We start from the raw sequence: 12467 nt of genomic DNA, 5'->3' as shown, positions 1-12467 counted from the left end.
TATATGGGTTGTGCGAGGCATGATTTGGTATCACAAAGTGTGGGCTATCCAGAGTGCACGTTAGTGAAGTGACTCTCACTGTGCATCCAGCTCAACTGTTTTCAGCAATAGTAAATTATCACTGAAGCATACGCTGCTGTGGCAGTCCTTCAGAACTTAAGTGCTTAGAGTAACTACTGTTTGGATGTGACCAAAAAGGAAAAAGAGAGATACATACAAAGGAGTGAATTATAACAAAGAGCCCTTTCTGCTTCAGTTCTTGTGCAGAAAACATATGTTTAGCCATGCAGGCAGCAGTTGGGTTAAAGACACACAGTAGGATTGGAAACAAAAGGCATGCTCTTTTCTTGCATTCACGTTTTCAAACATATTCACTTGTTAGAGACTAGCTTGTCATCTGGATCTTCTTGCAAGTGTGATTTCTTTTTCCCGCTTCCTTTCAAAACCTTTTACCCTCAATGTTTTACACTTCATATAATCCACTATGCATGGTAGGCCAACTTCAGGCTTTGTATTATTAGTGTTTGGGAGGCAGAGGGGGTTGTTCTGAGGGAGAAACTGACTAAAGGGTAACCTTTCACTCACCCATAGATCTAAGGGTGCTAAGCCAACATCTTGAGTGGTTCAGTCACTCCCTTTCTTGGTGTGATGCGCTATACTTCACTTTTAGAGGCTTGCTGAACAATTTAGTAAAGACACCTAAAAAGTGATGATCTTTTCACATCCATTTTCTAGACCTTGTTTAAATGGGTTTCAACCGTTAACCAGATTGAAATGTCCCAGGTAAAAAGACTAAGCCATTATCATGAGAATCCATTCAGGTTTGAGATGCCAAAGTAACCTAGAATAAATCAGTCATTACTTTTTTTGTATGTGTTTTTGAATAGTTTTGAGAATAATGTTATTACTGTTTACCTTCTGCATCTAAAAATACCGTATCACCCACATTCTGCTACGTCTTTTGTCTTTACTAATTAGTAATCCTTAAAACTGTTCTATAGTCAACAACAAATTTTAGCTAAATTTTCAAAGGGGATGATAGGAATTAGGTGTCAAAATCCCATTATATTTAAATGGTAATTGGGTGCCTAACTGTTAGGCCTGGTCTATACTTGAAAATGTTACTGCTTCATCTATTTTTGTTAGAAGTGTGATTTTCTTTTTAACCTAAATAGTTATGCTGGCAAAATCCCTCACATGGATGCATTATACTGGTATAAAGGTAATTTATATGGTACAGTATTTTCCCTTCCTGTATGGGACTAGCTCTACCGCTATAAAGCACCTGAGATAACTGCGTCCACACTAGGTGAGTTGTACCACTTTAGCTATAGTGATGTAAATAAAGTGGTACAACTTTCTAATGCAGATATGTCCTTCGGCCTGGTCTGTATCTAAAACTTCAGTGGACCTGGCTGCGTCACTCAGGGTTCTGAAACATTGACTCCCCTGAGAGACATAGGTTGATCTAAGCACTGGCATAGACACCACCACTAGGTGTCCATCTCTTCTGTCCATCTAACTACTGCCTCTCGAAGGGGAGGATTTACTGCAGTGACAGAAACTCACCTTCTGTTGGTGTAGCAAACGTCTGTGCTATAGTGGTATAGTTGCAGTGCCACAGGTCTGCTGCTGTAGTGCTTGTAGACATGCCCTTAGACTCTTTTGAAAAGCTCTGCCTATGTTCTTTACTCTATATAGGTTTTATCAGATCAGATCACTTACCAATCAAGTCCAGTATTCCACCGGTGTTGTGGTCAGCACTGAATACTTCAGTGGGATGCAGAACACCCTGCCCCTTGAGCACATGCCTCACTTTAAACATGTGGATACTCCCACTGAAATCAGCGACACTACTCAGATGTTTAAATTTAGCATGTGCTTCAGTGCTTTGCTGTATTGGGGCATTAGCTAGTTGTGCAATACTGTATGTGAGGGAAGTGGTGAATTCTCCTTAATCTTTGAGGCAATCACCTCACATCCTAGAGCATGAGATTTTATTACTTTAACATGTAGAAAGTACAGAGGTGGTATATTTGTCATAATATTATCTAGCTGTAGTTTTTTCAGTGCAGATGCAGTATTTGACTCAAAGGCCTGGTCTACACTGGGGGTGGGAGGTGGGGAATCGATCTAAGATATGCAACTTCAGCTACAAGAATAGCATAGCTGAAGTAGATGTTTCTTAGACTGACTTACTTCGCATCCTCGCAGTGTGGGATCGATGGCTGCTGCTCCCCTGTCGACTCGGTTTTTGCCTCTCACCCTGGTGGAGTTCCGGAGTCGACGGGGAGCGCATTTGGGGATAGATGTATCACATCTAGTTGAGATGCAATACATCGATCCCTGATAGATCGATTACTACCCGCTGATCACCCATAGTCACAGCATTTAATTTAATTTTTAATGTTATAAATGCTTATATCTCCCCCCTCTAAAAAATACTTTTCCCATCTGTTTCTTAGTATTCTACCCCCACTTGAATTTCTGAGCTTAAAACGTGCCAAGGTTTTCCCTAGGAAACAGAAAAAGGAGAATAGTTGTGGAATTTTATATTGGCCTGAGCTACTAATATATCCTCTTGGAGTACTGAGTGGGTTGTTAGCTGAATTCAGTGGCCTGGGAAAGTACTACCGACAAACATTCAGTCAATAGGATTTCTCACATATGGTTCCTTAGAGTATGATGATAATTTGGACATCTAGCAAATCCACAAACAAAAAACCATGTAAATATTTTCTAATGGAAGGTGCCAACAAAGACATCCCTGCCAACACATGTCAAAACTGCCAAGAGATCTGTGCAGATGGGGATTAAACTTTTTAGCACTGTCATTTAAGAGCCTTGAAAGGAAAACATTATTTAAACATTTTTCTTTAACTGAATTTAACTGTCTGAAAAGATGTTAACGGTAGATAAAACTAATATACTGTTAGCAATACTGACATATATTCCAAGTCTGCACCTTTTTCTTTTCATTGAGATCTGTGTCAGACATCCCCAAGAATAGTACAGTTTTAAAATAAATTGGTCTTCCTTCTCAAATGAAATTTGATGATTTGTCTCCAGTCTGATAAAAGAAAGCATACGTTAGTATATTGCTTTCTTTCAGGAATTTTTAGTTTTGTTTTATAGGCTCTTTGAAGGAAGATGATGTTTTAGATATTGTAGTGGTTTCTATAACTGTTAAAAAGAAAACAGTTAATAATTTGTTTCTTTTCAGCTCCCCTGAGTATGCCTTCATTGTACAGGTTGCACATAACAGCTAGTAAGAGTAAAATGTTCTGAACCTTAAACAAATCTATTAGGATCACTGTGGCAAGAAGCTTGGAAAATGGCAGGAAAAACGAACAATGATTTTGTAAACCCTCCAAAGGTCAGAAAAAGGCTTTCAGTAAGTATGCAGAGGCTAGAAATCAAATCCCATTTCCTATCGTAAGAAACCAGTTATTTTAGCAGCAGTGGTTAATGTACTGTATTGGAAAGATTTAAGACTAGTTGGAAAGCTTTGCTTCTGTTTTATTAGGCTGCTATTGAAAACCCAACAGCATAACTTCAACTAGGTGCTTTGAGATTTCTTAATGGGCTGTCAAGGGCAAGACACCAGGTCTGTGCTATACTAGCTCTTTCCTGTACATTAAAACAACAGGGACCAAATGATCATATACAGAAGTATGAATTACTTGATGCTTTCTCTGTTCCATATGGTCAACCATGTCTTTGGCAATTAATCATGTACAGAATCAGTTGAGTGCTCTCTGAAGCATTGAAGTCAACATTTAGTTGTACCTGTGCCAATGGGGGCAGTGGGGGTTGCAGGCATAAAATAGCAGGATGAAGAGCTGCTGGCGCCAAAGTCTGAGCAGCTGGCTTCTATAAACAACACTTTTTCCCTCCTCACCTTTTTTTTTCCACTTTCTTTGACAAACATGAGCCATTTTTCAACATCATCCAAAGCACAAAAGTTGCTAAGTGAAACTTTGCTATCTAGCATGGTGGACTAATAAACAAAAAGCCTTCAGTTGTGTTTAAAATGTCCAAATTGTTGGTGATAACTTAAAACATACTAGCTAATTCCATCCTATCGTTGAGAATGGGGTGCATTAATACACTCTTTAAATAACAAAAAAAGTCGCTACTACTAAGTCCTCTGTTATATACCAAAGAAGTCATGTTAAACAAGCATGTCATATAGATTTCAGGTTCATTTTCCATAAGAGCTACCACGTTGCAGCTCCACAGACCGTCAGGATCCTTCTTGCAGAGAATAATAGCATTGTAATTAATTAAAATAACAAGAAAGATGTGCAGTAGGAACTAAAATAGTTGGCTGTGCTTACACACGTATTAACACCTGATTTTTCTCTTTCTCTCTTAGTTATGGATTATTGATAGTTGAGTGCTGTTCTGGAATGGAAGAGATTAGTAAGGACTCAGAAGTTTATCCTGCTAATCTATTTAAAAGGCTAATGAGTAAATTAAATCTTTACTCAAAGAGGTGAAAAGCACATTTATTGGCCAAATAAAGTGGGACCAAGAAACAAACAGTCCCAAGTGCCACTTTAGTTCAGACTGATAGAATCATTTGTTTGCCAGAATATTCGGTATCATGTCTCTGGCTATGCAGTATTTCTAAACATATGCGTACCTCCCTGTTAAGTCTGTCAAGGAAGAAAAATATGTAGCTTTAGATGGAAAAAAATGTAAGTATGAAATCTACTTGTTCAAGTAACATGATTAAACATGGTAGTGGCCCAATCATATTGTAATATTCTTGCTTTTGTAGGGTTGTCAACCCTCCTGGTTTCACTAGGAGCCTCCCTGGAATCAGGCTTTATCTCCTGGAGGCTACTGAAGCCAAACCAGGAGATTTTAGGCCGCTAGGCTCCCTGCCTGACCTGGCTCTGTGTCACTTTCGGAAGTGGGCAGCACGTCCCTGCAGCCCGTGGGGGCAGGACACGGAGCTCCGAGTGCTGACTTCACAGCTCCCATTGGCAGGAACTGAGGTCAATGGGAGTTTGGGGGTGGTGTGTGCAGGCAGGGGGAGTGCGCCAAGATCCACTGCCCCCACCCCACCTAGGGGCCATAGAGAAGTGTCGGCCGCTTCCTGGAGCGGCGCAGAGCCTAGACAGGCAGGGAGCCTATCTTAGTCCCACTGTGCTGCTGACCGGGAGCCGCTCAAGGTAAGCGCCACCCAGCTGGAGCCCGTACCTCTCCCCAACTCCTGCACCTCTGCCCCAGCCCTGAGCCCTCTCCCACACCCAGACTCCCTCCCAGAGCCTGAACCCTGCAGTCCCTCCTGCACCTCTGCCCCAGCCCAGAGCCCCCTCCCAAAGCCTGCACCCGACCCCCGTCTCAGCCCTGAGCCCCCTCCAACACCTAAATCCCTCCCAGAGCTTACACCTTGCACCTCAATCCCCTGACCAAGGTTCAGTCCAGAGCCCCCTCTCATAGTCCAAACCCCTTGGCCACAGCCCAGAGCCCGCACCTCATCCTGCACTCCAAGCCCTCTGCCCCAGCCCAGTGCAAGTGAGTGAGGTTGGGGGAGAGAGAGTGATGGAGTGAGTGGGGCAGGGCCTCAGGGAAGGGGGGGGGCAAGGGTGTTGGTGTTTGTGTGATTAGACAGTTGGCAACCCTATTTGGATGATACTAAATATGTTGTTATAACCCTGTTAAGAAACCAGAGTTTAGCTGTTTTAAGACTAGTGGAAACGTATCTAATTATGAATGCTTATCTAAAGTACAGGCCAGGGCATGGTTATAACACAGTTTTATTCAATACCATGTTGTCGTTGTTTGTTTTTTATTAATAGGGATTGGAGGAGGAGGATGATTTTACTATTACAATCTCATTCTAGTATGCATGTATGAGGGAATTGCTTTGGTAGCTACTACCTTTTAGGTCAGCAGAGTTTTACCTCCAACTCTACCTTCTTACCAGGAGATAGGCAAAAGGTGTAATCGCTAAACTCAGTCACTAATTTATCACAGATGGCAAGATTGTCAGCTAGTGTGAACTGGCATAGTTCTAGTGAAGTTGATGGAGGTATGTTGATTTGCACCAGCTGAGCATCTAGCCCACTTCTTTTTAAAAGCCAGATCATTTTTGGCAATTATCTAGGAAAGCCCAATCCATTCCTATAAGGGGCCCCTGGTGTAAAAATAGGGGAGATCAGCACAAAGCGCTAATAATGCTATATAAAAAGACACCCCACCCAGTAAGAGAGCCAGTGACTTCCCAAGCCAGTGAGATGCAGTTTGTGTTATCTTTTTGCTGAGGTTGTCCAGGATATGTTTTCGCCAGTTCAGGAAACAGAAGAAAGAAAGTTTCAGCAATTCGTAAACATTAGCACCCTCAAAATCCTCTGCTCACAGAAGGATGAGATAAGACAGGCCATAGGACTGCTTGCACTGTTTGTTTATTCTCCTGCCCTGTAGTCCCAAGTGTTTTGAAAAAAAACTGAGCCAGTGTTGAGTCCAGTTTAGAAATGTAAAGGCTTCACTCAGCATCGGAGAAAAGGGGCCTCAGTAGACAATTATCTGTCATTAAAGATGATTAAATGAATGAAGACACAGGGTCAGCCTTTCTTTGATGGGACTATAGGAATGTTCAATAGAAGGCTGTCCCTGCCCTTTAAAACCGGGGTGGTATCAGCTGGGTTTTTGATGGATTTTTATCAGTGTTGATGTGAGGAAATGGCTTTCCCAGCTGATAACATCTTTGACCGAGTTTCTTGAACCCTTGACCTTTATCAGTCAGGGTGCATTGGATCCCTTTCTAATCTATCTTGAAAATAAATCCTAAAATAAGGTCTATGTAGGAAAAACCTTGCAAGTATGACATTCTTGCAAAAAGGAGTTATTTTACATTTTCCTTTCACTCTAGGCTATTGCTTTGTTGTTCCAATTTGGAATTTTTTCCTGTGAGAACAAATAGAATGTATCGTTCAGAAACACGTAAACACGATACTACACTTGATCTGAGCTCCAAGGAGCTGAGTACTATATCCTGCACTCAGGGCCCAGGTGACTTGATTGACTTCAGTGGTCTTAGATAAGAATTAAGCTAAACTGCTGTGTACTGTTGGTGCATGCTGCTTAACAGTGCTGTTTCACCCCAGAGCTAGCAGCATTTGTATCTCATCAGGCGTTGTAAGGTTTAAATGTATGTGAAGCATTTTGAGACTCTGAAATGAAAGCTGCCGCAGGAGGGCTGCTGATGATTATCACTACATTTTCTACATTGACAGAAACACCGCTAAAACACACTCATAGTGCCAATCTCTGAGTAGACTTAAACCCCATCCAATCCTGTTGAAGTCAGTGGAGTTACTTCGGGTATTAGTGTGAAACTTGGCATGTAGTACTTTCATATTTCCAAATGATGTCTTATACTTACCCTCTCAGTAAAAATTAAATTACTCCTAAATTGCCACAATAAAGCTGCATCCTAGAGTGAAATGAAAATGTAACTGTAGAGTAGTTTAGGTAGCAGAATGTAATTACCCAAATTGGAATCTGGCCAGGACATGAGGGTTAACACCTCTACTTTTACTAAAAGCTTCATTTGACCTGAGTGTTTAGAGGACTTTTATTCTATGTCTTATACAAAAGACTGCATCTCCACCACTGCAGAGCCCTAAACCCTGGGCAAAAGCACGGGTTTGGTACTGACTCCGAAAGAAGAGTGCTACTAATAGATCACTTGCATTATCATTTCCCGCAGAACCTTCCCAGTACTGAACCAAGCAGTGACCTAGACTATCCCTGAGTTTCCTGTGAGATCTGACATGTATTGCCACATAAGGGACATGGGTGTAATTTGATTGCACTAAAATATACAGAAAAACTATTCTGTAAAATAGCGGTTCTCAACTAGGGATTTGGGGCCCCCTGGCAGGTCGCGAGCACGTTTCAGGGAGTCCACCAACGAGGGCCAGTTTTAGACTCACTGGGGCCCAGGGCAGAAAGCCAAGGCCCCACTGGATGGAGGTGAATCCTGGGGCTCTGAGTCCTGCCACTCAGGGATGAAGCTGAAGTCTGAGCCATGTAGCTTTGTGGGGGTCTGGTGGCATCGGCCTCAGGCAGTTGCCCTGCTTGCTACCCCCTAATGCCATCCATGGCTTTTATATGCAGAAAACCAGTTGTTGTGGCACAGGTGGGCCGTGGGTTTTTTACAGCATGTTGGGGTGGGCCTCAGAAAGAAAAAGGTTGAGAACCCCTGCTATAAAACAGCATTAAACATGTTATGCACAGATAAATGTAAAAGTTTAGGGGTTAAAGGGCATATTTGTCTTGAAAGACAAGTGAAGTGTGTTACCATCCATGAAAGTGTAGAAGTCCCTTCTAATAATGTGAGGACATACCACTGATCAGAGACTCGCCAGTGCCAAAGGTCCTCCCATTGCAACTGAAGAAAGGGAGACGCAAAGGTGGTTTTGAGCTGAATGAGTCAGTTTACCTCCTTAAAGCTATTGTGTCAAATTCTTTCAGCCAGATATCACTGCTTTGGTTACACTCAAGTTGTGTTTTCAAACTTATCTCTATTGCGTTAAGAGCTAGAATTTATTTTTTAAATGAAAGATTACAATCTGATGTAATCACATGACTCCATGAGCTGGGGCCCTGTGCTGGGGCTGAGTAATATGTTTTGAAAAATCAGTAATTTAAGTTTCCCATGGATTTGAGGGTTTTCTGCTGTGGAACTGTGTGGAATTTGGGTTTGCTGTATGGCAGAGTAGACCAGGTCTTGGTTAAGGTTATACTGAATAAATGTGGCATTGAAGAAGAAAGCACCGTCGTGTATTCATAGCTATAGAATAAGACTGCGACAAACTGAAGTGTAATCTGATCTCTGGGGATAAATGTTTATCTTGGTCAAAGGATGACTGAAGTTCATTACATTTACACTTTCTAAATGTATGTGATTCATTTCAGAAACTGAAAAAAAATTGTTTGATTGTTTACTTCCTTGAAACATGCCTATTCAACAGAAAAGAGAAAAAGGGGAAAAAATAAGAGTAGCACTAACAACAGAAATTCTCTGTACAAAGGTACAGTACAGATAGATTGAACCAGGAGTCAGAAAAAAAGACAATTCAGTGTTACTCTGCAAACATTAAAGAAAAATATTGTATTAGGAAAATAACTTCAAATAATTGTTTATACAAGAAAGCACAAAAGAAAAGGAATCATGTCTTGAGAAAGTGAGAGCCAGAATGCACAATATCTTGGTGTGTTACTTAAGGCAATGAAGCTTTAAGGTTTACCTTATGTGCCATGTTCATTGATTAAATACCAAATGTATGGTGGCCATTTTTGACATCATTTACTGTATTGATTTGTCAGCAGTGAAACTGTAATAAAAAAACCCATTGATTTGCTGTCCTTATTTGCTTATGGGCTTTTTATTAATTTTATGCTTTTTTGGATTATAATTTTTTGGTTTTTTTTCCCTTTAAGACAAGCCTGGTGCTTGGTGAAGTTGGAAAAGGGGAACGAACCATGGAACAAAGGAACGAAATCATCAGCTGCTTCTTGCCACTTCTTACTGAGCGACAGGAGCTACGCAAAGAATGGACAGCAAGGTGAGAGCCCTAAGGAAAAGGAAAATATAGTGAGACCTTGAAATAAAAAAAAACAAAACACATGATCAACTATTCTCATAAAGATGCACAAAAAAACAGAAAAAAACAGCTGGGCAAGTCTTTTTATAAATGAGTTTTACCGTTTGCTTTTCCAGTTACATTTCTGTATGAATTAAATAGTCAAACGTTACTGTATATGATTTCACAGTTAATTTGACAGTGTGATGTTGTATTACTATGTGGATACAGCAATCTATTCAATTGATACCCTGATAAACAGCATGCCCATTTAAAGGATACAGTCAATTTAATCACACTTTGTCGAAAAGGGTTTTCCCTACTATTGTTACAAATAATACTTGCTAATGTCTCATGGTTGTGATAGGCTCAGGATAAGAGCCTGAAGAGAACAGTACTGTGGTACAAACTCTGCCTTTAGATGTGTTGGTGCTGATGGTAACAACCACACAGAATCCAGATAACGTCTATGGGACTCCATGTGAGCAAGTCTGTTTACAGGATCACAGTCAATAGCTGAAAAAAGCGGAGGAGAATCCTCCATTTTTTCCACTTCAGATGGCTTGTTTTTTGCGTGTGGCAACACTTTGTGTATAGGCAGTTTTACTGATTCAGCCAAATGACAAAAATGGGTAAGGAGGTTCCATGATGCATTCAGTAACTGAAACTACTTTTAACACATTTTTTTACATTGTCTAAATTTTTAGTTGACAGAGTTCCTTCAACTGTGATAAACACCCAGGAACATATTCAGTGAGATGCATTTCAGTGACTGTCAATGTATGATATTCTAGCCTGTTTGAAATGCCATGCCTGTTTTTGTTGGAAAACCTGTTTATAGCAGATGTGATTTGGTGTTTTCTAGAGTAAATTTCCACTGTGTGCCACCTTGCTTTCTTCATTCAACTCTCCTGCGCCGGTAATGGCTGCTAAATGAGTCAATTTTACTTTACTCTTCTCAGTTCTATAGCTAAAAGCTGCAGATGTATGCATGCTTTAATAATCTCTTGTTTTTAAGACAATTGATTAAATAAATACAAACATCTACTGCAAAAGTGGACCAAATTCTTCCCTTTTATATGTGCATACGCTCCCATTAAAATCAATAGGAGTCCTTTATTTGCATGTAAGACCAAACTTTGGTCTAATTTATGTATTATTGTGACATTTGTGGTATTCAGGGTAATTGCTTCATAGGCATGAATTTGTTTCCAGTAGTGTGTGCCAGTTAAGAGAATTCTGTTGTACCCGTAATATAGTGCTTCATATGGATACTGAAAGTTCTCTAGACTTGACCTCAGTTATTTCAAAAAGTCATTAGAGGCTGTTGCACCTGACGTTTGATTGGATTTGCTGTTCTAAATATTGCTGTACTGTACAGGCTCTTGAAACAATTCAAAAACTCCAGGGATTAAACGCTACAATAGAGAAACAATTATTTGAACAAATTAGCTACCTTGTCTAGTAAGGTTTCTTCTAGTGGGTAGGGGGCTAGGCATTATGATATTAATCAGATGAAGTCTCAGAATGAAAAATACCTATCTAAGAGTAGTTTGCAATTTCCTCATGTTGTGTCACTCACTTCTCCATTTAGTTTTCTGCTTTCCAAAGAATCTCCTGGATGTTTTTTAAAGTCTCTGATGCTGCATCATGTGTCTTATTAAATTAAACCAAGTGAGTTGGGGATGGGGGATGTCATTAGCTGGAGAGATCTCTAAGGGCTTTTCTTCACCTGGAGCACTCCACTCTTAATATGTTAAACCAAATAGATGGCTTTCTAGAGACAGGGAAAGAATAAACCATTGTGATGACTGACATGTCTTCTTAGGGTCCATTTAGTTTAACAATAATTTTCTAATATACCAAATCATCAGGGATCATGACAAAAAATGACTTGTTTTGAAAGGACTCTGGTTACATTGTTTCTGGACTTTGCTTACTACTAACAGTTTAATCAGAAGCTGGAGCCAGCACGAATGTGGCAGACAAAGTCTAGTCTCTCTCACAAAAATGCTAAAGTACTTTGGGGGATGGTGGTGGGAAAGCTTAGAAGCAGACAAAGTGCAGGCCTCCTTAAAACTAAACACCTGAGAGAAAATTTCAAGAGCATGGTGTCTTGAAAGCTCAGAAAGAAAGTGTCCGTTGAGTATTAAATAACCATAATCCTTTTTTTTTCCATTTGATGTTTCCCATCCGAGTGACCTATCTAAGAGTCTCATCCATATGATCTACATAAACAGACTGTTACCATACACCTCACTTTACCTCATCAAAGCTTCAGCTAGATGTCTGGAATGAAGCACTGACTATGGTAGCCATCAAGCATGCGGTGGTGAAAGTTATAAAACATCCGCTGCAGTGCTAGCAGTGCTGCCCGTGTTTTAGAGATCAGTCTATTGTGTACTTTAGAATTACATGAAAAAATGTGCTTGGACAGGAAATAATTAGCGCTTGTCAAAGGGCAGGCAATAGGCTACAGTATTTTACTTTCAGCAGGCTATCAGGGGATCAGCTAGATTAGATAATAGATTTTTTTTTCCTCTGGAAGTTAAGTACAGATGACTCTAATTACCTTACATTCCACATTAGAGAGCACATTATGAACAGTACAACTTGAAGAAATTTAGGTCAACCAAGAGAGTAGCTGGCAAAAACTGTACTGTACTCTTAGAATAATGTAGCCATTTTATTGTTTCAGCAGGTTCACTTGTGGCACTGATACCTTAATTTAAATAAAACAAAAACAAAAAACAAAACCATGAAACAGTAACACAGCTGTAAGGTGGTTGTGCTTTTACAGGTCTGTGAGTCTTCCTCACAAAAGTATCAGAATTTCACTAACATGAATTTCTGTCTTAATCA

General features: G+C 40.3%; 1 protein-coding gene across 2 annotated transcripts in view; it reads left to right on the top strand.

Annotated features, from left to right (window-relative positions):
- Positions 1–12467, top strand: part of FTO (FTO alpha-ketoglutarate dependent dioxygenase) — a 343733-nt gene that overhangs the window by 158148 nt on the left and 173118 nt on the right. For both annotated transcript variants that reach the window (XM_075073784.1, XM_075073785.1), the window contains exon 7: positions 9463–9587. In XM_075073784.1, coding sequence (XP_074929885.1) covers positions 9463–9587 — 125 coding nt within the window. The remainder of the gene's footprint in view (positions 1–9462; positions 9588–12467) is intronic.

The sequence above is a fragment of the Chelonoidis abingdonii genome, chromosome 19, assembly GCF_003597395.2.
Source record: "Chelonoidis abingdonii isolate Lonesome George chromosome 19, CheloAbing_2.0, whole genome shotgun sequence".
NCBI lineage: Eukaryota > Metazoa > Chordata > Testudines > Testudinidae > Chelonoidis > Chelonoidis abingdonii.
Note: the sequence above shows the minus strand (reverse complement) of the source record. Positions and strands in the feature narration are given on the sequence as shown.